Source organism: Doryrhamphus excisus, linkage group LG11, assembly GCF_037039965.1.
Source record: "Doryrhamphus excisus strain RoL-2023G ecotype Guam linkage group LG11, RoL_Dexc_Guam_v1.1, whole genome shotgun sequence".
NCBI classification, from domain to species: domain Eukaryota; kingdom Metazoa; phylum Chordata; class Actinopteri; order Syngnathiformes; family Syngnathidae; genus Doryrhamphus; species Doryrhamphus excisus.
In genome coordinates, this window is record NC_136367.1 from 10,655,636 (window position 1) to 10,680,976 (window position 25,341).

A 25,341-nucleotide genomic window follows, 5' to 3' on the forward strand; every position below is an offset into this window, starting at 1 on the left:
AGTTCACATTGAGTAAAGAGCTAACTCGACAAAATAATATGTCCCTTTTTATGTTATGTCACAAGGAATGTCAATGCAAAGTTTATGTCACCTTTGATGATATCAAAAGTTTGAGTCGAAACATACGTTGAGGCTGCGGGATGACTTGGGCCTTTAGGAGCGAGACATCATGCAGCGTAGACGATCTTTGTGTTGAACACGAAAGGGAAAGGAAACGGCGACTTCTCCATTCCTAAATCATCTCTCTCATTTTAAGGAGTAATGAATGTCTGCTCAGTCGGAAGCTGTGACACCTTCCTTTCTTGGATTTAGGATCTTTCAGTCGATAGTTCTCCTTCCGTAGAAACTGTCGCTGACCGTGGGGGATTTGCCTCCCGTCAAATTGTGGGCGCCAGATTTATCGAGCACGACTGCACTAAGTTGGTAGGCAAGCTAGCTAGCAACTAGCCGCGTAGCTAACCCTCGGCTAGCTTACCTGCTAACTAGCTCGCGGTGCTAGTCACAGAGGCAAAATTGTGGGCAAATATATGGGATTGTCGGCTGGTCTTTGCACTGTGACTGCTATTTAACACGTCTAAGGGTTTGAGGACTGTTTTTTGACAAACTTTTGTGCCGGTTATTTAAACCTAGCGTGCTCGATATAGCCTGCTAGCTAATAACCTGCGCATTTAGCCTGGAACGAAGTGAAGGCCTCAGTCCAACCCCGCCGTCAGCTGCCTCCACCGCCAGAGTCTTTGCCGAGCAGTGAGAGTTGACAGGTGAGTTTCTTTAACTTGTCTTCCTGCCGCAGAGCAGCAAGCAAGGCGCACAGCTACAAATTTGCTAATACTTGTTGTGGAAAGTGCCTGTAAGTTAGCTTGCCTGCTAACTAAATATTAGCTTCAAAACGATGGGGGTTGGGAAATCCGCGAAATCACGCCGGTGGACGCCATCTTTCATTGGATGCCTACCAGTCTCGATCTGCTTTAACATCCAGTCTTATTGTGTCTCAGATACTGATACGTTAGTGTGTTTGTGCTTGCTATGTTGAGTGTCGTTTCCCTCCAGAGACATGCATCAGAGCGTCACCGGGTATGGCCCTCGTAATGTTGGCGTGCTGCTGCATTTCTCTGCTGCACCCAAACATCACCACACTGACCCCGTACCTGACGCTCACAGCTACCACCTGCAATGCTGATACAAGTAATCAATCAATCAAATAAACAAACAGACGCCCGTCAAGGTGTGTAGAACACCCCTCCTGGGGCCTGCTGGCCTCCTCCGGTGCCAACCCACCAGTTATAAATAAACACCGTGGCTGCTCTTTTGGACTGCTTGGGACTACTACAACAACATGGTGTTAATAAGCGAGACACCTGTTGTAATCCCATCTTGTTGTGCTGTCATGAGATAATATTGTGTATAAGTGGATGATAAGGAGTCCCAGTTAATGTTCAAACCTCCGCTTTAATTGTGTGTGTGTGTGTGTGTGTGTCTGACATGATCTGTTTTCTTCTGGCTAAAGTGCACCGTCATCAATATATAGACACCTTGAACTTTGATTTGTGTCTAAAAACACAAAATAAGTTCAGAGTGTTTGCAGTTTCAATTCAGTTCTGTTTGTGCCTCATGAATTTGTAAATACTTCTTATTGGCTGCTGCCAATAGTAGTCATTCATGTATAATTACTACATGTGTCACCGTGTTTAATGTGGTGTGATGTGGACCGTGAGGTCATCACAGTAGTTGTTTTGATGGCTGACAACAATCGAGGCTCATTCATTTGCTCACACTATGTATGGCAAGGAGTATGTGGGTCAAAGGTCAACAGCTTTACAGCGGTGCCATTCTTTTTCCTGCTTTGTTTGCAAACACAGTCCGCAGGCCCCCTGATTGCTGTTGCAGGACTAGCACATGCTTATAAGAGATCCAATTGGAAGTACAGCAACACACACCACATCACCCATCAAGCTTTGGACTCAGACAGGAACATACAGTGCATCCGGAAAGTATTCACAGCGCTTCACTTTTTCCACATTTTGTCATGTTACAGCCTCATTCCAAATTGTATTAAATTAATCTCTTACCTCAAAATTCTACACAAAATACTCCATTATGACAATGTGAAAAAAGGTTTTTTTGACATGTTTTGAATTTATTAAAAATGGAAAACAAAAAAATCACATTTACATAAGTATTCACAGCCTTTGCCATGAAGCTCAAAATTGAGCTCAGGTGCATCTTTTTTCCACTGATCATCCTTGAGATCTTTCTACAGCTTAATTGGAGTCCACCTGCAGTAAATTCAGTTGATTGGACATGATTTGGAAATATAATAACTGTCTATATAAGGTCCCACAGTTGACTGTGCATGTCAGAGCACAAACACCAAGCATGAAGTCAAAAGAACTGTCTGTAGACCTGCGAGACAGGATTGTCTTGAGGCACAAATCTGGGGAAGGATACAGAAAAATTTCTGCTGCTTTGAAGGTCCCAATGAGCACAGTGGCCTCCATTATTCGTAAATGGAAGACGTTTGGAACCACCAGGACTCTTCCTAGAGCTGGCCGGCCTTCTAAACTGAGCGATCGGGGAAGAAGGGCCTTAGTCAGGGAGGTGACCAAGGCCCCGATGGTCACTCTGTCAGAGCTCCAGCGTTCCTCTGTGGAGAGAGGAGAGCCTTCCAGAAGGACAACCATCTCTGCAGCAATCCACCAATCAGGCCTGTATGGTAGAGTGGCCAGACGAAAGCCACTCCTTAGTAAAAGGAACATGGCAGCCCGTCTGGAATTTGCCAAAAAGCACCTGAATGACTCTCAGACCATGAGAAACAAAATTCTCTGGTGTGATGGCTTTCGTCTGGCCACTCTACCATACAGGCCTGATTGGTGGATTGCTGCAGAGATGGTTGTCCTTCTGGAAGGCTCTCCTCTCTCCACAGAGGAACGCTGGAGCTCTGACAGAGTGACCATCGGGGCCTTGGTCACCTCCCTGACTAAGGCCCTTCTTCCCCGATCGCTCAGTTTAGAAGGCCGGCCAGCTCTAGGAAGAGTCCTGGTGGTTCCAAACGTCTTCCATTTACGAATAATGGAGGCCACTGTGCTCATTGGGACCTTCAAAGCAGCAGAAATTTTTCTGTATCCTTCCCCAGGTTTGTGCCTCAAGACAATCCTGTCTCGCAGGTCTACAGACAGTTCTTTTGACTTCATGCTTGGTGTTTGTGCTCTGACATGCACAGTCAACTGTGGGACCTTATATAGACAGTTATTATATTTCCAAATCATGTCCAATCAACTGAATTTACTGCAGGTGGACTCCAATTAAGCTGTAGAAAGATCTCAAGGATGATCAGTGGAAAAAAGATGCACCTGAGCTCAATTTTGAGCTTCATGGCAAAGGCTGTGAATACTTATGTAAATGTGATTTTTTTGTTTTCTATTTTTAATAAATTCAAAACATGTCAAAAAAACCTTCTTTCACATTGTCATAATGGAGTATTTTGTGTAGAATTTTGAGGTAAGAGATTAATTTAATTCAGTTTGGAATAAGGCTGTAACATGACAAAATGTGGAAAAAGTGAAGCGCTGTGAATACTTTCCGGATGCACTGTACATTTGCAAGTTATCGTATTACATTTCAAAAACATGCACTGCTGTGATTAGATGTGTTTTTGTTTTTCTGCCTTTTTAGACACATTTTATACAATAGAGACTTCAATCTGGAACATCACCTAGCCCAGGAATCCAGTCAACCTTCCAGTTATTTGCGGGGAAACAAATTTTCTATAAAATATAAATCTGATCCAGAGTCAAACTATGGCCACCATAAGACCATTAACTGGACAGGCAATTCTTAACTGTCACACAAGTGTGAGTAGTATACTAGTTCACAGGTGTTCTCTTTTTCAACGTCATAATGTAGTGGTGTTATGATGGACCTTTTGTCCTGTGTGGTGTTCCATAGCTTCCTTGGTGACACAGAGACTTCTCCTTGAGGAGCCAAGAAGCAGACGGCTCATGACTTCTGACCAGGACGCAAAAGTTGTAGCTGAACCACAGGTGCAGCAAGTACAAGAGGCTAAAGAGAACTCTCATTTGGTAAGTTGAATTGCTTGGTGTTGGTTTCATTTCATGTAGTGGTAGATGTAGGCTAGATGTAGATGATGATTTTAAATGTACCGATTTTAAAGCTAATGTACACATCATTATACGTCTAATTTGTAATCATATTGATTAACAGTTGTTACAATGTGGACCAAGTCTGTGGTTATTTGCGTACGAGTTATGTTAAGAAGCAGACTGTATGTGGTTGTAACTTCAAGCTACACAAAAAGTCCTATGATATTTTGTTTGTGCGCGAGGACAAAAAGGTAACGTCAAATATTTCAAAACAGAAACTATAATGCCAAATTTTCTGTGGCGGTCCAATCTATCAGTGGTGGGTTGAAACAAATAAACGAATGCATGGGGGAAACATTGCGCTCGCATTGCTTTCACCAATTGGTGGTGAGCGGTGAGAGTTTTTCTTTTGTTTGTGTGTGCTATTCAATTTCAAATTCAAATTTTCATTCATAATTGTGTTCACTCACCATTACCACTGAACCTACCATAGAATTGACTGTAATTGTCAAGAGTAATTGTTGTAAGTTGCAGGCTTGATTGATGCTAGTCATGTGATGCTTTTAAATAGAGGCGCGTGGGTGTGCGTGTATGTGCGTTTAGCATGGTGGAACAGATAATGCTACACCAGGCACCTGCCTGGTAATTACCTTGTCATCCTTTTAGAATGGAGTTTGTTTCCCTTTTATGTGTATGAGAAAGGTTACATAAAAGCGTCACAACACATTTTCATGCCACCTGATGTGTCGTTGCAATTGATGACATTAAGCCTGTCACAATAACAAATTTTGGTGGTCGATAATTGTGCTACTACTTACCGACTTACACTACCGCTCAAAAGTTTGGGATCACTTGGAAATGTTTTTGGCCAGTCTGAGATATGTTTTTTTCTTGGCAATCCGGCCATGAAGTCTGAAGTCCTGAAGTGGCCGCTTCACTGTTGATACTGACACTGGTGTTTGACGGCTACTATTTAGCACAGCTGCCAGGTGACGACCTGTGAGGCGTCTTTGTCTTAAACTACACACTCTCAGATATTTGTCTTCTTGCACAGTTGTGCATCGGGGCCTCCCACTCCTTTTTCTGTCCTTGTTAGACCCAGTTTGTGCTGCTCTCTGAAGGGAGTAGTTAACAGCATGGTAAGAGATTTTTTTAGATGGGTTTTCTAATAATCTATTAGCCTCATAAAATGATGAACTCGGAGTAGCAGCCATACCAGGAGATTGATGCAGAGGACTGACAGTTGTTGATAGTAGGCCTCTATGCAAAAGTGTAGATCCTTCTTTGAAAATCATCTGATTCATTTTAATTGTTTGTGAAATGGAAAAAAATTGTGAAATGCATGAAAAGGTGTTTTTCTTAAAGTCAACTTTATTGTCAAATATGCTATACATGCTCGACATACAGCATACATGAAATTTCAGTCCTCTTGGACCCCCGGTGCAGAAAGTAATAAATAATAAATTTACAACAGCTAAATTAAATAATTAACAGTGTGAGCAGTATAAATAGACAGTATAAACAAATGAGGTATGAACAGTGGTGCAAATTAGCATGGCAAAGTGAGATTAAAATGAACAGTCATGAGGTATATGTAATAATAGTGCTAATGAGTGAGGCTAAAGTGAGGTGTGCAGTTCTGAGATAAGTGTGTGCATGGGCAGAGTCAGAGTCACGGACCCAGAGACAATGGTGTGGGGCCAGTGGGGGGAATTGGTGGCAAAGCAGGGGAGGGAGTTAAGCATCCTGACTCCCTGGCGGAGGAAACTGTCTTTGAGCCTGCTGGTTTTGGCCCAGAGACTCTGTAGTCTCCCCCCCGATGGCAGCAGGCTGAAGAGACTGTGGGAAGGGTGGGTGGGATTCACCTGCAATCCTGGTGGCTTTGCGGGTGAGGCGGGTGTGTAGATGTCCAGTGGGGGGGGACACACCAATGATTTTCTCAGCTGCTTTCACAGTACGTGGGAGATTGTTGTCCTCACACCACGTAGCCAGGCGGCTCACCTCACTGCTGTAGATTGTGTCATCGTTGTTGTTGATGAGACCCACCACAGTTTTGTCGTCTGTGTACTTGATGAAGAGGTTTGAGCTGGATGAGGGTATGCAGTCGTGGGTCAGCAGAATGAAGAGGAGGGGGCTCAACACACATCCTTGGAGGGCCCCTGTGTTCAGCGTGATGGTGCTGGAGGTGTTGCTGCCGACCCGGACTTCCTGTGGTCTCCCCGTCAGAAAGTCCAACAGCCAGTTGCACAGGGAGGTTTTGAGTCCCAGCTGGACTAGTTTGAGGATGAGCTGCTGGGGGGATGATCGCTTTGAATGCTGAGCTGAAGTCAATGAACAGCATTCTGACATGTGGGTCTTTGGTCTCCAGGTGAGTGAGGGCTGAGCTGAGGGCAGTGGAGATAGCATCTTCGGTCGAGCGGTCGGACCGATATGTAAACTGGTAGGGGTCCAGTGCAGGGGGGAGGGTAGATTTGATGTGGTGCATGACTAGCCGCTCAAAGCACTTCATAATGATGGGAGTGAGTGCCACCGGGCGGTAGTCATTGTAACAGGATGGGGACTGTTTCTTCGGGTCCGGGGTGATGGTGGTGGCTTTGAGGCACGTTGGGACAACAGCTTGGCTCAGCGAGGTGTTGAAGATGACATCTGTGAGCTCCTCCGCACAGTCTCAGGACACGACCAGGAATATCATATGGACCAGGGGCCTTCCTTGCGTTGGTCTTTTCATGCTGTCCGGAGAAACCTGGTCGTTGGTAGGCGGCGGGATCTTCTGTGCTGAGGTGTTGATGTCTGCCTCATAGCGAGCGAAGTCATTCAACTGATTCAGCAGAGTAAGAGAGTTGTTGCAGGTTTGTGGAAGGAGGGGGCTTGTAGTCTGTGATGGTCTGGATCCCCCGCCACAGGTTCCTGGTATTTCTGCTGTCGTTGAAGCGGTTAGGGATCCTCCTGGAGTACTGTCTCTTGGCCTCTTTGCCAGTGACAGGTTGGCCCTGGCTTTCCTTAGGCGGACCTCATCCTCAACTCTGAAGGCAGTGTTCCGAGCCTTCAGGAGTCTGTGGGCTTTCCCTGGAAAACAAAGAAATGTGCAAGTGATCCCAAACTTTTGAGCGGTACTGTATATACACGGTAATTTAAACTTAAGAAAATAACTATTATCATTAAGATTATCATTCAAAGATCATTGTATCATGTCACATTTGAGCCACTAGACTATAGTCAAGTGTGTTGTACCTATGTGAGACGTACCGTAGTAGCTAATCGCGGATCAGCACCATATGTTTTTTTTGCTGGTCAGTAATTGTGCTACTAATTATCGACCGATATTGAATAATTTTGACCTTTTTTCGACTTAATTTTTTTTTTCATTCAAAGGTCATTGTGTCATGTCACAGTAGTAGTAGTGTATGTAAAGACACATGTAAAATAGATTGCAGTAGATTAGTTTCATGTTTACAAGTGCCGTACCAGAAGTAGTGACTTTCTGAATTAGACGCTCATCACATGTTCCAACAGAAGTGTAATGCAGTAATCATGTTTTGATCTGACAAATCTTAAGTTGATTGGCTGGCCACCAGTCCAGGGTGCAACCCCGCCTCTCGCCCGAAGACAGCTGGGATAGGCTCCAGCCTCCCCCCCGTGACCCTCGTGAGGATAAGCGGTAGAAAATGAATGAATGAATGAATGAAATCTCAAGTTTGATCAAATGTAGAATTACCAGAGCTACTTGCTGGGACATTAACACAGCGGCAGCTGTTGAACTCCGATGGGGAGAAAAAAAGCACCTGCTGAGTAATGAGTGATCGTGGGAATGCTGAGGTAGGCCGGATTGCAAGGTTTATTGTGTACTTAATGAGCAGTTCTTTATCATTCACAGTACAGATGACATAGTTCACAGTTTCACACATGCTTTAACTTCCTAGATTTGAAAGGAAACAATTTTACTGAACCGTATTAAACCTGCAAATTCTATCTTAGTCTTTTAAGAACAACCATTTTCTGGAAAGGGAGGATCTACTAAATATTGATGTCATTTTTCTGTTGAGGTGCCCAAATTTAGGCACCTGCCTATTGCACACTTTCTTCAAATCTTATAAACTTCATTTCACTTCCCATCTATCACTGTGTTCTTCTGATATTATATATTTAACTGAAATGGCTATTCCCAACAACTAGTGATTTAGAAAGGAAAATGCCTATAAATAAAGTATAAATTCTGAATAAAAATAATAATTTAAATAATTTAAAATAATAAATAGGGTGCCCAAACTTTTTCATACCACTGTATCTTTGCACCTACACTACTGCTGAAAAGTTTGGGATCACTTGCAAATGTCTGTTTTTCAAAGAAAAACACATTTTCATGCATTTCACAAACAATTTTTCCCATTTCACAAACAATTAAAATGAATCGGATGATTTTCAAAGACGGATCTACACTTTTGCATAGAGGCCTACTATCAAAAACTGTCAGTCCTCTGCATCAATCTCCTGGTATGGCTGCTAATCCAAGTTCATCATTTTATAAGGCTGATAGATGATTAGAAAACCCATCTAAAAATCTCTTACCATACTGTTAACTACTCCCTTCTGAGATCAGCACAAACTGGGTCTAACAAGGACAGAAAAACGATGCACAACTCTGCAAGAAGACAAATATCTGAGAGTTTGTAGTTTAAGACAAAGACACCTCACAGGTCGTCACCTGGCAGCTGCACTAAATAGTAGCCGTCAAACACCAGTGTCAGTATCAACAGTGAAGCGGCCACTTCAGGACTTCAGACTTCATGGCCGGATTGCCAAGAAAAAGCCATATCTCAGACTGGCCAAAAGCATTTCCAAGTGATCCCAAACTTTTGAGCGGTAGTGTGCATCTTTCTATTTTTCTACAGCCAGTCTGTGCTTTGAAAAATCAACCCTGGAGGGATGGCTTTTGAAAAAGGGCTGGGATTGAATGAGTTAAATGTCTTTTCCAGCCAAAAAATGGCTTGCTCCGAGAGTGGCAGAAAATTGTATGGGAGTCACAGAACAAAACCGTAGAGGCGGTGAAGGTAAACGACATGATGCTCCAGCATGGTTAGAATGACATGTATGGACTCACCTTGGCTTTTGTAGCGTGGATGGATCAAAGCTGGTTAAAGATTTTGTAGTGTGTGAGAAGTGTCTCCTCATTCAGCGCCACACTTGTGGGGGGGAAATGTGTCTGTAAGTGAAATGTTGATTTCTTGCTTCAAATGCCAAATATTGTAATGAGTAAAAACATTGTAAGAGTAATGCGTTAACGTGTTAAGATTTATTTAATAAAAGAACAATGCGTAGACCCGTTCATCCCATCCCATGACTTTTGTTGGAATCTCTGGAAAAAAAAAAGTATTTGACCTCTTTGGGTGTGCAGGACAACCCTTGAATATCTGCTGCATTGCTACAGTGCTGTACACGCTGGCTGACTGCTCCACCTGACTGCTGTTGTTACACGCTCTGGTTCGGACTGGAAAGGGGCTTCATCCAGCCATGTTTGGCACCAGCGCAGTGGAGGAGGAATGTGTTTAGCTTCCAAGTCACCCCCTCGTTATGCTACCAATTAATTTCCAATTGAGACTTTGGAAACTAAAATGATTTCAGGTGTTTGGAGGGGTAAATGCCATACACACACAAGACTTACCGTCATGCTTGTGACTTCTGGTCATTCTCTTCTGATGGGAGAGAAGTGAGCAAATGGCTTAAAGGCAGAAGTGAAACAAATCCAAAATAACAGCATTTTCCATTGCTGTTTACACAGGATAAAAATGGGAAAGAGAATTGGAAGCACAAAGGAGAGGGCAAAATTTCCCTGATGGATCTAAGTAGCCTAATTTGTCCGGTTCATGCTCAAATTTAAAACATAATAAATTCTGTGTCCAGGTTGCAGGGGGTTCCAGCATTCATCACTATTAGAGCTGTCAGCCGTTTGTGTTTTATTTATTACTGGCAACATTGAAATTGTACACTTAATTTATTTACCAAACAGATCTCCACTCAGTGTGGCCATTGTCTTAATGCTATTTTGTGGTCGTCTGTCATCATATAAAGGTATAAAGTCTCAAACAGTTAGAATAGAAAATGACTAAGAGCTGAAGCAAATATTCTTTGGGAACTCTCAACCCCTATGAAAGTATTGTTTTGTTTCCTTTTTCCAAAACCTTTATACTCAACAAGTAAACGCTGTGGTTTTGTTAGTTAAATCATTGTGTTTTACTGCCTGTTTGTTAGATTTTGTTTCACATACACCTTTTCCAAAACATTTCACTTCATCTTTGTTTGCCTGCTTCATTCACACCAGTTAGACTCCCTCAAAAACTCTCTTCTGTGTACAGTCAGATTGCATATAGTGTGTGTGTATATATAGCCCTAAAAATAACAACCACTTTCACTATGCACAATGTCCATTTAGGAAGTCAAATGCTTGATTATCTAAATACTGAAACCAATTGGCCCTTCATTACTTAGTGAAATGTTTTTTTTTTTTGGGGGGGGGGGGGGGTTATTTATGTTCAAACAAGCGGTGTGGCTTAGTTGGTAGAGTGAAAAGGTAAATGTGTCAAAGTGCTTTGAGCGCCTTGGAGGTGGAAAAGCGCTATTCAAGTGAAGTACCATTCACCTCGTGTTTTTTTCCCCAATTAATTGACAAACCTTTCAGTATAATACTCGATTTCTAAAATATTTGATAGCTGCAGCCCTAGACAACAAGAGAGTAAAGTTTTCCAGTGAGACGTGAGACTTGGAAAAAAGTTGGTATGTACCCCATGAACATGATTAGGGATCGACCGATTTTTTTACGGCCGATACCGATTTTTTCCATCACCCTTAGCTGATGGCCGATTTTGCTTGGGCCGATATTTGTGGCCGATACTGCTTTTGCTCCCTCAATTTACATGAAAAAATGACAATGATAACAAATATTTATTGAAATGTGAACACTGAACACAGTAGGATCCAGCTTTCTTAAACACACATTTAAACAGCATTATCAATTTTAAAAGGAATAAATATTCAACCATGTGTAGTTAAAGTTTATCTAGCATCGATGTGATGACTGCTCCTCTGCAGTGTGACGCCCCCCCCCCACACACACACACACAAACACATCACACTGACACAATTTAGTAAGACATCTAAAACATTTCTCTCATCATTAAAGTTCGTGTTGTGCACGCTAAAGACCTCTGATAAGCAGACACGGCTGCTCCAATTCCTTGTGTGTGTGTGTGTGTGTGTGTGTGTGTGTGTGTGTGTGTGCGCGCGTGCTTGGAGAGAGCGCACACACAACACAACACGCATTTAACCTCAGCCCATTGGCTGAATGAAAGTCCTCCAAACACCATGGGACTGAATTGCCAAGGTTGCCATTAAAGCGGTGTTGGTAACAGCTGTACATATTAGCCTCCAACTACATCAACAGCTCCCTAATTCCAACGGGAGGCACTTTTAAAGATGAAGCATTCAGCAGCATTCCTGCTTTTCACACCCACAAACTAAACTATATTGTAGTGTCGCTCAGAGCACTTCCTGGTTCCCAGCGTGCTTTGCAGCACCGTCGATGTAAATAGTTCATCAGTTTGTCGTTAAAGTTGCATAGTTGTTCATTCTTGGTCTGCTCAGCTAGTGAGAGTTAGAGCTAGAGTGCTTTTATTTGTCTGTATGTATGGTATAAAAAGCAAGCTTATTCTTTTACTTGGCATTCATGTTTCCTATTTCAAAACAGGTGGCAATATTTCAACTAAGCCTAACTGTCAGAGGCTAATTAAAAGTTGAAAACGTACCCTTGTTATGATGTGGCGGTGGGGTGTCGCAGCGGATGCCTGTCTGTAAATCATGTGGCGGAAAAATATATCGGCGAACACACGCATGTATCGGCCAATACCGATTCAAATAAAGAATGCAAATATCGGCCCGATATATCGGCCGGCCGATGTATCGGTCGATCCTTAAACGTGATATCCACTTGTGGATTTTCTGTGGGACGACAACAAGTGCCAAACTAACAGCATTGCTTGCTTGTTTTAAAAACCAAAATGTGACTGTGGTAAAGTAGTATTTGCTGCTGCATGCTCATTGTTTTTTGTAAAGTACTTAGAAAGCCGTTTATCGCCATACGCTGTCACGTTTTTTTTCCGGAAACTGGCCAATATTGATTGGTGGCCGATCAATCGACCCTAACAATAAGTCGTCTATGCCAAGCTCTTCTCAATCTGCTGCCTCCGTAAGGGACCAGGCAAACTTGAGCATTGATAAAGGTCATGCTGTCCACGAGGCATGCGCTGATGTTGCTATCTGTTTCCATGGCAGCAAGCTGGGACAGGAGTAGCAGTTTTAAAATAAGTCTTCTTAATGGCAGTGAGACGGTCAATTTGCTTCTGAGGTGTCACATCCACTCATCCGCTTGGAGTGGGGCAGGAAGACCATTGAGATGTGATGGGAACACCATTTAGAAACATGTGGCGATGACCGTTTGAGTCATGAGTTGTCTGCTGTCTGCTTGCAGAGATCCTTGTCTCTGTAGGGGGATGTGACTCACGGATGGATGCATGTAGCCCTCAAATCACTCCCCAAAGAGTGCCGGGCTTGCTATGCCTGTGAACTTGAATGAAATGCTGCTTCTGACCACATTCTGAAACATTGCAATATTCCTAGAGCAGCAAAACATCCCTAGACCATCACACACTATGATGTTCTTTTTCTGAGATGGGGCCTTACTTGTACTCCAAATGTAATGGGCCACACATCTTCCTATCATCAGAACAGAGTATTTTCCCAAAGGTCTTGGGGATCATCAAGATGTTTTCTTACAAAATGGAGACAAGCCAATGTTCTTTTTGTTCAGCAGTGGTTTTAGCCTTGGAAGTCTCATATTTTTCCCATTTGGAATCATCGGCCGTTGTAAAATGTTCCTTACATTAAAGGATTTAAACAACAATGTGCTGAATATATACTCTTGGAGCCACAGTCGTGCACGCACACAGCTACTGGGCATTCTAAATTGAGCTAACCCCTGCTAGCTTCTGTTCACTCTCTGTATGACGATAAACAGCCAACATTCACTGGCGTTTGCCATTTCAACCCGTTTAGGTCGGGAGGTCCGCCGGTAAATACTTCCTACACAAACATTCTTTCTCACGATGACAGCATTTGATTCATGTTATGTATCCACCGCGGCATGTAGCCATCAACTCGGCTTTATAATTTATACCGGTATTAGTCATTTTCTTACCATCTTATCTCATCATCATTCTTATCATAAAAAAAATTGCCCAACCCTAGTCTGAAATCTGACTTAACACGTCAGATTTAAGTGAAGCTCACAGTGTAGAAATAGAAGCAGTCTTTCTTTCCTCCCTTATCGTCATACAAAATATGCATAGATTGTACAAATGTGAAACAGGTTAGTGGACTTTTTCCACGTATGTTATCTCTGCCACATCCCTGAGTCACATATTGTGCTCTCTCCGCAGGAATCCGCCAAGGTTTCGGACCTCAACCCCAATGCGAAAGCATGGGCCAACCACATGTTTAGCCTGGACCCCAGCGGCAGTGCTGACAACTCCACTGCGGCCTTGCAGCCATGGAAGGAAGGGTGTGAGAGTTCAGCCAACCCCGGCCCACAAGGTTAGCCTGCCATTTGTTTTGATCACAATATTATTTACTCTAGTCAGTTTCAGAAAGTCTCAAAGTTTCTTTCTCTGATTTACTTGTTTATTGGTCAGTAATATTATTAAGGCACACGGTGTATAAGCTTATGCATAGTTTATATATAGATATTTATATATAGATATGGTGGTGAAACGCGATGTATCAGTTAGTCTGGGTTGGACCTCCTGTGTCCTGGCCTGGTTCATCTCCTACATGGCAGCAGCATGAAATATTTTAATACAGGCAGCAATAGACTAAAATAATGATTTTTCCATGTTGAGCACTCACCGTGACAAATTCCTCTTTATTTTAGGCAAAAGCAACACCAGCAAATTGAGTTGTTGATTACATATTGAGGGCCGCATGGTTGGCATGATGCCACACAGTCAGGAGGTCGTGAAGACTTGGATTTGAGCGTGCTTGGGCATGTCTGTGTGGAGTTTGCATGTTCTGCCTGTGCGTGCGTGGGTTTTCTCCGGGTACTCCGGTTTCCTCCCCCATTCCAAAAACATGTTCGGTTAATTGGCGACTCCAAATTGTCCATAGGTATTAGTGTGGGTGTGAATGGTTGTCTGTCTATATGTGCCCTGTGATTGGCTGGCCACCAATCCAGGGTGTACCCCGCCTCTTGCCTGAAGACAGCTGGGATAGGCTCCAGCACCCCGGGACCCCCGTGAGGATAAGTGGTAGAAAATGAAAGATTGGGTTTGAGTGTGCATTTGAGTCCCTTGTTGGTGTTCCAGGCTATGAAACCAATGAAGATGAGGCTTTCAAGGAGCCCCTACTAAATGACCCTGATGACCCTCCACCGACACAAGTGATGTTGGCCCAGCCTCCCCCATCGGCGCCCATCACCCTGGAGCATTCTGAGACGCCTTACCCAGAATTTCCGGAGTCGGGGCAGCCTGCACCAACAGGTCAGCTTGTGATGCAAAAGTAACAAAAATGTTTGAATTTTAGATTGCTGTGAGATTTCCATGTCAAACGTGACCTTGTGTGGTTAATAGTCAGTGATCCCCAGCCAGAGAATCCTCAGGAAGGATTGAGGGAACACTTAAAGAAGACATTGGAATTCTGTCTTTCCAGGTGAGTGAGTGTGACATATTTTCCTCCCAATTAGGAATGCATCTTTTCAGTTTTCTGGACTTGAAAGCAAATCAAAGATTTAATTGTCAAAGTGCATGCAGAATTTTGTCTCGGTGGCTATTTTTCTGCCACAATCAGTGTCTGACCAAACCTCACTGCCTCGTCTTCCTTCAGGGAGAATCTAGCCAGTGACATTTACCTCATCTCCCAAATGGACAGTGACCAGTATGTGCCAATCGTGACGGTGGCCAACCTGGATCACATCAAAAAACTCAGCACTGACGTGGAGCTGATTGTGGATATTCTTCGCTGTGAGTATAGCCTTGTGAAAACAGACATGTGACTTGTTAATGTTGATGTCCTCCTCCTTTGCGTCCAGCTCTTCCATTGGTCCAGGTGGATGAGAAAGGGGAGAAGGTGCGACCCAATCAGAACCGCTGCATAGTGATTCTCAGAGAGGTTCCCGAGAGCACGCCCATTGAGGTGAGTGCAGATCTTCTGAATTAGTGTGTCAATTGATGCATTGACTTTCTGTTGTTTTGTGCAGGAGGTGGAAGCTCTTTTTAAGGGAGACAGCCTCCCCAAGTTCATCAACTGTGAATTTGCCTACAACGACAACTGGTTCATCACCTTTGAGTCAGAAGCAGATGCACAACAGGTAAAATGGATGAACATACAAAACACTACACTGTGTCTAAAGGGAATAACCAGAATGTGTCTACTGTCTAGCAATGCCTACTGTTTTGGCATGTTTTCATGTAGACATTTACCGTGAGAAAAGAATTAGAATAAAAACTACCCATACTAGTATACCTCATGACATAGCTGTGTGTAAGTCTGTTGCTACCTTTTGCTACCTTGCTACCTTTCCAAATGACCAAATTCTTATCTTGATGAAGGCATATCAGTATCTACGTGAGGAGGTGAAGACTTTTCAAGGGAAGCCTATCAAGGTGAGTTATTTTGAGGTGTATCACATTACTGCTACTGTGCTATGTTGTTATGGACATTGTGTGCAGAGAGGTTGGTTGTAGTTTGTGATGATGTCCTGGTTCCTGTCATGCAGGCAAGGATAAAAGCGAAGGCAATCGCTATCAACACTTTCATGCCAAAGAATGGTTACCGACCAGTGGAGGTGAACCCATACGCTCAGCAACGCTACACGTCCTACTACATCCCACCCGTCTACAGCCCCCAGCAGCAGTTCCCTCTGTACAGCCTCATCACGCCACAAGCCTGGTCGACCACACCCAGTTTCATCGACCCCACACTGGTCAGAAGTCCAGACCACATTGTGAAGGCATTTAAAATCATGATTGTCATCTTTTATGTTAATCTACTCTTTTATCAGGTTGCACCGTTTCACAACAGCCAGTTTATCAATGGATTTACACCATCAGCCGGCTTTAAGCCACCAACTACCCCCATCGCTGTCAGACACCACTCACCCAGGACCAGGTTGGTGCTCAACACTCTCTGAACAAGACGACAGCTTTTGCATCAGCATAAACATGTTGACAAACAATGTTTTCTGCAGAAATCACAGTAAACCTCATCTGAGGCCAGCCGTCCCCACAGCGGACAGTACCGGGCTCCTGGACAGCCCAAGCCTCTTTCCCAGCTTCCCCAATGATAGGCTGAACGGTGTCCGCAGCAGCCCGCCTACACGCTTCCCTGCCAGCCAGCCCAGAACCAGGTTACCTTCCACCACCACCTTTCCCCGCAGGGAGACTGTGGGCACGGGCCGGGTGTCCGAGTTCAACACCATAGACTACTCCTCACTGGGAATGGGCAGAGGAAGGTAGGATGTTAGAGCTTATTTAAAAAATGTACACTATACTCAATATTGTAGTTTGTTACAATGTAGATTTTATTTTTCTAAATGATCTTCATTACTGGCAACTTGAGTTTGTAAATGTAAGTGTTCCTTTTCTAAAAGAAAAATCTTTCTGCTTGTAGGAAAAAGAGGGATGAAAAATTTACAGTAAGTACTTGTTGACTTCTTGGAACTATGTCTGCTCCATTATGATCTCTGAGCCGTCGTGTTGATGATGAACATTCAACAATGCCAAAGTGACTTTGTGCGTGTCTGATAGCGACTGACGCCTCAATCGCCACCGCCGCCTCCACCCAAACCTCCATCGCCGAGCTTCGAGTTGGGTCTGTCCAGCTTTCCGCCTTTGCCTGGAGCAGCCGGTCAGCTGAAGACAGAGGACATTTTTGACCACCGACTGGCCAGCAGTGTTGTCATCCCGCCTGCCAAGGACAGAGTAGGACTGACCGTTAATTATGCAAATTATTTATAATTAGAAATGCTCCATATTGGCTTTTTATACGTACGCTATACAGCCTTCATTCGTTTATTGGGGTTAATTGGTTTCAGCCTCGACCACAGTAGGTGAATTTCTGTGAAGTAGGATTCAATATTAATAAATAGAATATTTAACGCTAACACGTATTAAAGGAAGATAGCAAACTCACCACCCCCCACAACGCTTTACAGTCATTGCAAATACCATATTACAATCTGAAGGCAAGACATGGAAAGAATGCAGACATACTGAGCCAGTAACCTTGTTGCCGTATGGAGCACAATGTCATCACGTGTATGCCGATATCATTATAGCACAAAATCCAATATGATACCAATAGAAACCAATATCTTAAATTTTTTTTTTATCCAATATCAACCAATAATATTGGTCTGACCCTATTATGCGACATCCTTCTGTATAATCATAACATTAAGTGAATGTACTGTATCTGTCTTACAGAATGTGAGCATTGACTCCAGTCCTGGAGGAACCCCCTCTCTACTTGGGCCCAAAGAACCTCTTCCGCCCCCATCGTCCTCTTCCTCCTCGACTTGCCCGGCCACTTCTTGTTCCTCTTCTCTCATGCCCACAAGCTACGTACCCTCACAGACCACGCCCACCCCCACTCCAGCCTCGACCTGGACCCCAGCGGCTTGCCCTCCACCGCCCCCCTCCATCCCAGTAGCGTAAGAACCACGTTATGTTTGCTTCTATGATATTGTTGTGACAGTGCTCATATACAGTGGTGTGAAAGTGTTTCACTTAAATGTTTCAGATCATTCGTCAGTGACAACACAGCCGTGCACAAATACAGTTTTTGAATTAAACTTTATTATTAAAGACGTATTTATTATAAGTTTTTTCTAATCCGACCGTTCACTCCCACAGACCTATTATACGTCGTTTTAAGAAGATCATGCTTAGTTTACTTTAAGCTGACAAAACGGCTACAAGGTGTCAGCAGTACATTTTTAAAAGAGCGAGTCTGTCTGCAGCCACCAAGAAGTGAAAAGTGCCGTGTAGCTCACAGGAGCTTACACAATGAAGGGAAATTTTAACACTGCATGAATCCATGTAAACGCGTGCATACACACACAGTTGAAAACATGGAGGAAAAATTGGTTCATTTTATGGAAAACATTTTTTTTATTATGGCATCATTGTTTCGACATGTTGGAGAGACATATATGGTTACATTTGTGTCAAAGTGAAAGTTAGGCCTGAAATGTATCTTTTCACTCAAAGCCTTTTTTTTGTTGTTGTTGAGATATGCGATATATATATATATATATCGCATATCTCAACAACAACAAAAAAAATATGTGTGTGTGTGTGTGTGTGTGTGTGTATATACACACACACACACACATACAGCAAACATCAATGCTGATTATAAAGGGTCACAATGGAGAGGACAAAGTATTATATTATTACTTACTTACTAATTTATATAATATTACTGAATTGAAACAGTCAAACATATTAGTAGTGATAGCCGTAATGAAAATATGAATGATGATAGAAAACAGAATTATTGCGACACGCAATTGAAATACAGTAAACCTCGGATATATCGGATTCAATTGTTCCCACTGGTTTGGTCCGATATAAGCGAAATCAGTTATATGCGTATACCGGAAAATGTCCGTTTTACGCATATATCGGATTTATATCCGGTATATGCGTAAATCGGATTTTATCCGTTATAAAAAGGCACTTGCTTGACTATGTTTCCAATGTACCTGGACTGGGCAATGAAAAGAGACTTAAGATAATGAGAATTTAACTTTATTGGACTCTGAGCATAACAAATTGTTAATTAAGCTAGGCCCTGTTACGCCTGTCAGGCCTACGTTATTTCTAATAGTGAGGTTAAGATCTCATTCACTGCTGTGCTAGTATTATTGACGTCACTCACTTTTATATTTGTCCTAAATCTGGAGCCAGGAGAAAGACAATAGCCAGTGACATCAACAAGATTAGCATAACGTAGGCCTACGTGATCTTAACCTCACTACTGTTTTGGGATTTGGCCTCATGTAGACCTAGGGCCTACCCTTCCTGCCACATTCATTACACGGACGCGCAATGCCATGGGGGAACTTTCTTTGATCCATGTTCACAGCCAAAGCTGAAGATTATAACATCTTTGTATGAATTACAGACATGTACATGAGCATGTACAATGAAATAAAAAAAAAATCTGTAGAAATACAGATTTGAGAATTTTTTGTAGAAATGCCTTCTTGTTGCTATTAGGGAGGTTTAGAAACCAAACGATAATGACGTCACAGGCTATTGACAAGTCGGCAAGTTCCCATACATTTCAGTAGCATGTGACGTCATTATCGTTTGCACTTACGTTTATCGTTTGGTTTCTAAACCTCGCTAATAGCAACAAGAAGGCATTTCTACAGATTTGAGAATTTTTTTTTTTCGTTGTACATGTCTGTAATTCATACAAAGATGTTATAATCTTCAGCTTTGGCTGTGAACATGGATCAAAGATGGATCAAAGGCCACGATGCGGCCATCCGATATATGCGAGGGAAATTGGAACGGGACTGGAGATTTTGTCCGAAATAGGTGAAATCCGTTATAAAAAATCCGATATATGCAATGAATTTTTATTGGAAATGCATTAAAGAAAAATCGGTTCTTTTTTATCTGTCCGTTGTGAGCGAATTTCCGATATATCTGAGTCCGATATATCCGAGGTTTACTGTAACTACAATCTCATTGCTGATTCCATTTTTACTGTGATAATAGCATGCCAGTCGCATAATGACATCATGTATAGAGAAGTACTTATCAGACATTCTTTGTAAAAATGTGTGCTCAGCACCCCCCGTGTCGTCAGCATGACTTTTGATGACATTTTCATATGGGTTGGTGGTAAGATTGATAGTCAAATCATAGTCCTGAATCAAATAGTCGCCTATTCTTAAGACCCCAATACTATATTATACAATGTTGACAGTCACATGATGTCATCATTCCTCCACACACTTTCCATGTGTGTTTTATTCCAGAGAAGTGAGGATGACTGAGTTGAAGATAAAGGAGGTTCAGCTGTCCGTGGAGCGTGTTCCCGGTACTCTGTCCACCGCCAGCAAGTCTGTGCAAGTCAACGGTGCTGCTACGGTCAGTTCAGAGGCGACTCCCCCCGTTTGCATCGGTCAGTGTAATCTGTTGATTGGATGTCAAGTGATGACTCTGTGTTTGGTGTCAGGAGCAGAGGAAGCCTTCTTACGCCGAGATCTGCCAACGAGCAAAGGAGACGGCCACATTGACGCAGCCCCCGAATCCCAAGGAAGCGAAGCCAGCAGGCGCTGCCCCCGCAGGCGAGGAGAGGAAGTGCCCTGACACCTCTGCCCCAGTAGGGGAGGCCAAGGCTAGAGAGACATACCCCCCACCTTGCTCTAAACCTGGCTCAGCGGCAGTCGCCCCAGGGAGACCCCCACGGGAGACCCGGAGGTCAGCTGGGCACTGGGCCTCCCCACCCCCACACCCAGGGAAAACCCCCAGCAAAGATTTCCATCATACCCCCCCAAAGTCCCCACTGTAGGGTGAATCCCCAACACTCTAAAGCGCCACACAAGCATTTCTGGATCAGGGCTTTCAGACAAAAAGCACTTTACTGTGCATGTAAAGCACCATCTCAATTCTTTTTATTCTATTTATTTACTTTTTCTTTTGTTTTTCTTTTTAAACATGACTTTTAGTTCTGCTTGGCCTCTTAAGCATTGCATAATTGACTCCAACAGCTCTGTATGATGGCTAGGCTCTCATAGCAGCAGTGGGGGGCTGCTGGAAGCGCTGGTGGATGCTGGGAAGGGAAAACAGACTCCACTTTGCTTGGGAGCAATGGTGCTTGTCTTGTTGGTGTGATGACAATATGCGGTTATGTGCATATGGAAGATGGAAAAACAAAATGGCATCGTTGCGAGACTCCTGGTCACTCTTTGTTGAGATTTTGTAAGCTCGGAGTGGTGCGCTTCTATCTGCTGGTTTTTTCTGTTAGCATGGTTAACACTGTACATGACATGAGCTCAGTTGGAACACAAAAATATTTCCAAGTGTCACCCCTAACATTTTAGTGTGGAGTGAAGGTAACCAGCAGAGACCATTTGAGGTGACAAAGTATGTGAAGAAGAACGGACAGACGGGTGACGATCTACCACTTGTGGACAGGGCTAGATGTGTGTCACAAAGGTCCATTTTCCACTTGGGAAGAGAATGAGTGGCAGGAGCAGTCAAGACGAAGTGAGGGTCATGTGACGTTTGTTTTGTGAGCCAATATGCACCTTTCTTTTCTTTTCTTTTTTCCCCACTGTTGCTGACCAGATTTAGTCATTCCTTTTGGTTGTGTGGTGTAGAGGCTGTGCTTAGGGTTTTTTTTGTTTGTTTGTTTTTTTTTTTACGAGGGAGAGCAAATTGAAGAATGCCATTAAATGCTGAGTTGGTGTTTTCGGAAAGTAGCACTGCAGTTGCGAGAAGGAAAGAGCGCCCCCTAAAGGTCGCAATGACGTGACGATGAGCAGAAACCCTAACCGACAAACTTTGAGTGGATTCACATTGTGCATGCAAGGAGGTTTGCGGGCGGAGCTTGTGAGGTGGGCGGGCAGGATGGAAGCCGAGTACTCTGGAGTGTAGCAGCCTCTTTGGCACACGTCACACGTTTCTAGCATTAGCTTCTAGCTATTGCTAATGTACATAAGAAAAACATCCAGCCACTTTCCCTCCCTTATGTTGTAGGTCATCCTCTCCCACCCCACTCAAAGAAAAACCACTGTAATGATGAAACACCAGGCAGGACGCCACTCGTCCCGCCAAAGTCTTCCAATCGTGTGAAGCATTGTGGGTAATTCTGCTGACAGAAGACGAGGGAGACGCTTTGATTAGGATTGTTTTTCTTCTTTGAAGGACTTAGATGCACTTGGATGGCTCGATTCTTTGTTTTTGGCTTATTTATGAAGCAGTGCAGTTTATTCCGCATTTTCTTTTTAGCCAGACGGAAAGGTCTTCACAAACATAAACACATGTAAAAGAGTTCCATCCAGTGTTTGAGAAACTTGAATTTTATTTAAACTTGAAAAATGACTTTGCCTTAACTTTTATACACAACGAGCATAGAGTTTATTCCCCCACCCTTGACATGCAAAGAAAGATGATTTAGCGACGTCACCAGTCTTACGGAACTAGAGTACAAAAAAATACTAATCTATTAGCGTTTTTCTTTACTTTGTCCCTTTTTGTATAAAGTAGAAGAAAAAAAAAATAGTTTGGATGGTTCTTTTGGTTTAGGGGGCGAAAGTGAAACCTTGTAAATGCAAAAGGAGTCAAAACTGTATTAAATATATGCACTTTGAGGTGTGTGCTTTGCTTGTACAGTTGTAAATACTCAGAAAAATATAAGAGGTACCTTCAAATGACAATTATAAAAAAAAATCTATTGATCATGTTGAGCTATTAATGTCACTATGGAGCTGGATGTAGAATTTAAAAAAAAAAACAAGACTTCATGTTGTATTTTTCTTTCTTTTCTAATTTGAGTTTGTGTGTGGACTATGATGAATCCTCTCTGTATGTTTTAGTTGAATTGTTTCATTCCATCTGTTGTCCATGTAATGTCCTCTGCCCGCCATTGTCCTGGTCAACACGTCGGCTTCTTTGTTTACATGAGGACAACACGTCTTTATCGCTTCTCTGTCAGCGTGAGAGACCTTTCATTTGGCCACTGACGCTCTCATATGACTAGCGGCCAAAAGCATCCCCAACTGCTTCATTTGTTCTTGGAGTGTGAGAGAAGACAAGTAGGAATATGCTTAGCTTGGCATGAAGACAAGAAACTTGATGTCCAGTAGAAGCTAAGCTTTTGTGTCTTTATCAACTTACCAGCTTGAGCTGCTTTGCAGGAGGTCAAAGGTCAAAAGACAAACCCTTTCCAGCCTTGATGCTCAGCTAAGCTAATGTCTTCATAGATAAAGCGTGCATGTTCAAATGTGTTTAGGCCCTAAAAAGTCTCATCTGTGACATGTTTTGGTGGTCTTGGGTCATGTGGCCCCTAAAGCACATTTGAAGCACATACGAACGTGTTTATGGAATCTATTTTCTCTCTCGCCTCCCTGTGTATCCATTTCACCTCATTGTCCGTTTGCTCTCAGTGGACAGGAAATGGACTCCCGGTGTAGGTTTCAAAAGCGTTTGATCACAAGCGGGCGCTCCAGTTGTTGTCCAGCAGATGTCACGTGTACATAGCCTTTGCTTCACCTGCAGTGGCGAGAACTGTTGATTGACGCATTGTCACCTGACCTGGATGGGACTGGAACTTTTGTGCCTGAACTGTGAATGTGTGCATGCGGGGACTAACGGAAGCACCCTGCCACAAAGATGGCCGCCACCGTCTCTTCTGGCCAACGAGGATGCCCCTTCGTGACCACGGTCACTACTCATATCGCCCCCTATTGGCCCGTCTGGACAGTGCCATTGACCCCTCACGCGAACTTTTGTAAAGCAAAAACCCGAGGATGCACAAGGACTTACTGGAACAAGACTCGGTTCTATCTACTCACTGTGGTTTAACCCATTAGCGCTAACATACACGCAACGCTAACAGCTGTGGACAATCGTCGACTCTGCGTCAGGGCTGCCTAACGCCAATGTGGAACTCTTTGGCTTTTTTGTTACCATTGACGTTTTTCTTCCATTGGAGACTGGAGTCAAGCGTACGTGTCATCTATAGATAATTTAAGTTACTCTTGTGTCATGATGTTCAGCTGTCTCATTTGGAGGAAAAAAACATGTAGCTTACTGAAAAAAAATAAACATTTAGGCACTGTTGAGGAGACAAGTGTGTTCTTCGACCGCTGTGCGGTTATTTTGTTTTTAGCCTTATTTGCATTGAACTATAGTTGTTGACCAAAGTTATGATTACCTTAATCACTACCCTTCACCGCGAGGGGGCGTCATGGTCCACCTTTGGCTACAAAGTCTGGCTTTACCTCAGACATCCACCAGGGGGAACCAGAGACTAAACATCTATTTAAACTTGTAAACACATCACGAACATGACGAAAATGGCAAGATTTTTTCCAGATACTCTAAGCACTAACAAATCCGTTTTTGTAATGTTTGATCTGAAACGGAAAGTACATGCAATATGTTGTACAGTACTTGATATGTACACTAGTGCCATTTAGACTAGCCAAGCAGATACTAGTTGTATATGATAAAAGTACGTAGGGCGTTTAAGGTTAGCGGCCGGAAAGCGCATGGTCATCTATATCTGCACGTTGGTCACAGCGTGGCCGCAGTGGCGTTGTTTTTGTCAGCGGCCCTCTTATTTTGTTAGGCGGATCACCGGAAGAAGCTGCATTACGTCGGTATGAACTTGACGGTTTCAGAAGGCCACCGAGCAGCGCTGCTGCAGCACTTGAGCTGCGAGGTTCCGACACTTTTTTGTGGATCTTTTCGTGAGGATTTGACGGGGACAAAAGACGGCCAAAGAGGCTCCGCAAACACATTTAAAGCGCCTGACGACGGCGGAATGGCGGACAGGGACCCGGTGCCGATACCCGTCGAGGTTCGGGCCAAACTGGCCGAGCTGGAGTTGGAGTTATCCGAAGGTGAGTGGCCGAATTCCCCCGCCGTGCTCGGTGGTTCGTCTGTCTGCTCAGCCGGCTGCGAGTCGGTGGTTGGTCAGAGGTGAAGGGTCAAGTTGAAGTTGTTGGTGGTGCTTGGGTGGAGAAGACCTTCTAGTGAAACGGAGCAACATTTGGACTACATTGGCCGTTTTGAATAACACGAACTTTTCAGCATACAGAAGTTTTTGTGCACTTCTTGCTAACGTTGGACACCAACATGTGGTGCCAAGTATGGTTGACTTTGATTGTGTACTCCAGTGTGCCCAGATGGTTTGGATGGTGCCAGTATGTCAGCATGGGACCACACCAGCTTCTCCGTCTTATCAAGTTAGGAAATGTCAGTTTTCGTGTTATTTAAAATACGTTTGGGTTTGAGCTGACCTCATTAGTGGAAGCCTTTGACCTAAATAGCATCACACAGGTGAAGGATGCCCTGTGGGATGTGTTGTGGTCCTCTAGTATGACTTATTCATGATGGCACTTCTACACAATTTATTCGTGTTCAATCACGACTGTTTCATGCTGGGAAGTCTC

General features: G+C 43.5%; 2 protein-coding genes across 6 annotated transcripts in view; both read left to right on the top strand.

Moving 5' to 3' along the window:
- The first annotated feature begins 173 nt into the window (after positions 1-173).
- larp4b (La ribonucleoprotein 4B) lies at positions 174-24,021 on the top strand. 2 transcript variants are annotated; one of them, XM_058079629.2, is made up of 17 exons: positions 174-758; positions 3,943-4,076; positions 13,583-13,736; positions 14,504-14,677; positions 14,768-14,846; positions 15,021-15,157; positions 15,226-15,329; positions 15,394-15,504; positions 15,746-15,799; positions 15,913-16,119; positions 16,198-16,304; positions 16,384-16,647; positions 16,806-16,830; positions 16,943-17,116; positions 17,621-17,847; positions 20,194-20,305; positions 20,400-24,021. In XM_058079629.2, the coding sequence occupies exons 2-17, from the start codon at positions 3,996-3,998 to the stop codon at positions 20,727-20,729; spliced, it is 2,340 nt and encodes a 779-aa protein (XP_057935612.2). In that variant the 5' UTR covers positions 174-758; positions 3,943-3,995; the 3' UTR covers positions 20,730-24,021. The 2 variants fall into 2 exon arrangements, with proteins under 2 accessions (XP_057935612.2, XP_057935603.2); XM_058079620.2 differs by having other exon boundaries at positions 175-758; positions 20,394-24,021.
- A 462-nt stretch (positions 24,022-24,483) lies between these two features.
- Positions 24,484-25,341, top strand: part of dip2cb (DIP2 acetate--CoA ligase C (putative) b) — a 58,534-nt gene continuing 57,676 nt past the window's right edge. For 3 of the 4 annotated variants that reach the window (XM_058087117.2, XM_058087192.2, XM_058087361.2), the window contains exon 1: positions 24,484-24,789. In XM_058087117.2, coding sequence (XP_057943100.2) covers positions 24,549-24,789 — 241 coding nt within the window. In that variant the 5' untranslated portion in view covers positions 24,484-24,548. The remainder of the gene's footprint in view (positions 24,790-25,341) is intronic. The other variant, XM_058087278.2, reaches the window with a different exon arrangement.

Bases quoted from the DNA above. Each gene is read 5' to 3' on its own strand.
- larp4b (XM_058079620.2), top strand. From the start codon at position 3,996: ATGACTTCTGACCAGGACGCAAAAGTTGTAGCTGAACCACAGGTGCAG. The intron at 4,077-13,582 runs GTAAGTTGAATT...CTCTCTCCGCAG, and splicing joins CTAAAGAGAACTCTCATTTG to GAATCCGCCAAGGTTTCGGA. The intron at 16,120-16,197 runs GTCAGAAGTCCA...CTCTTTTATCAG, and splicing joins GTTTCATCGACCCCACACTG to GTTGCACCGTTTCACAACAG.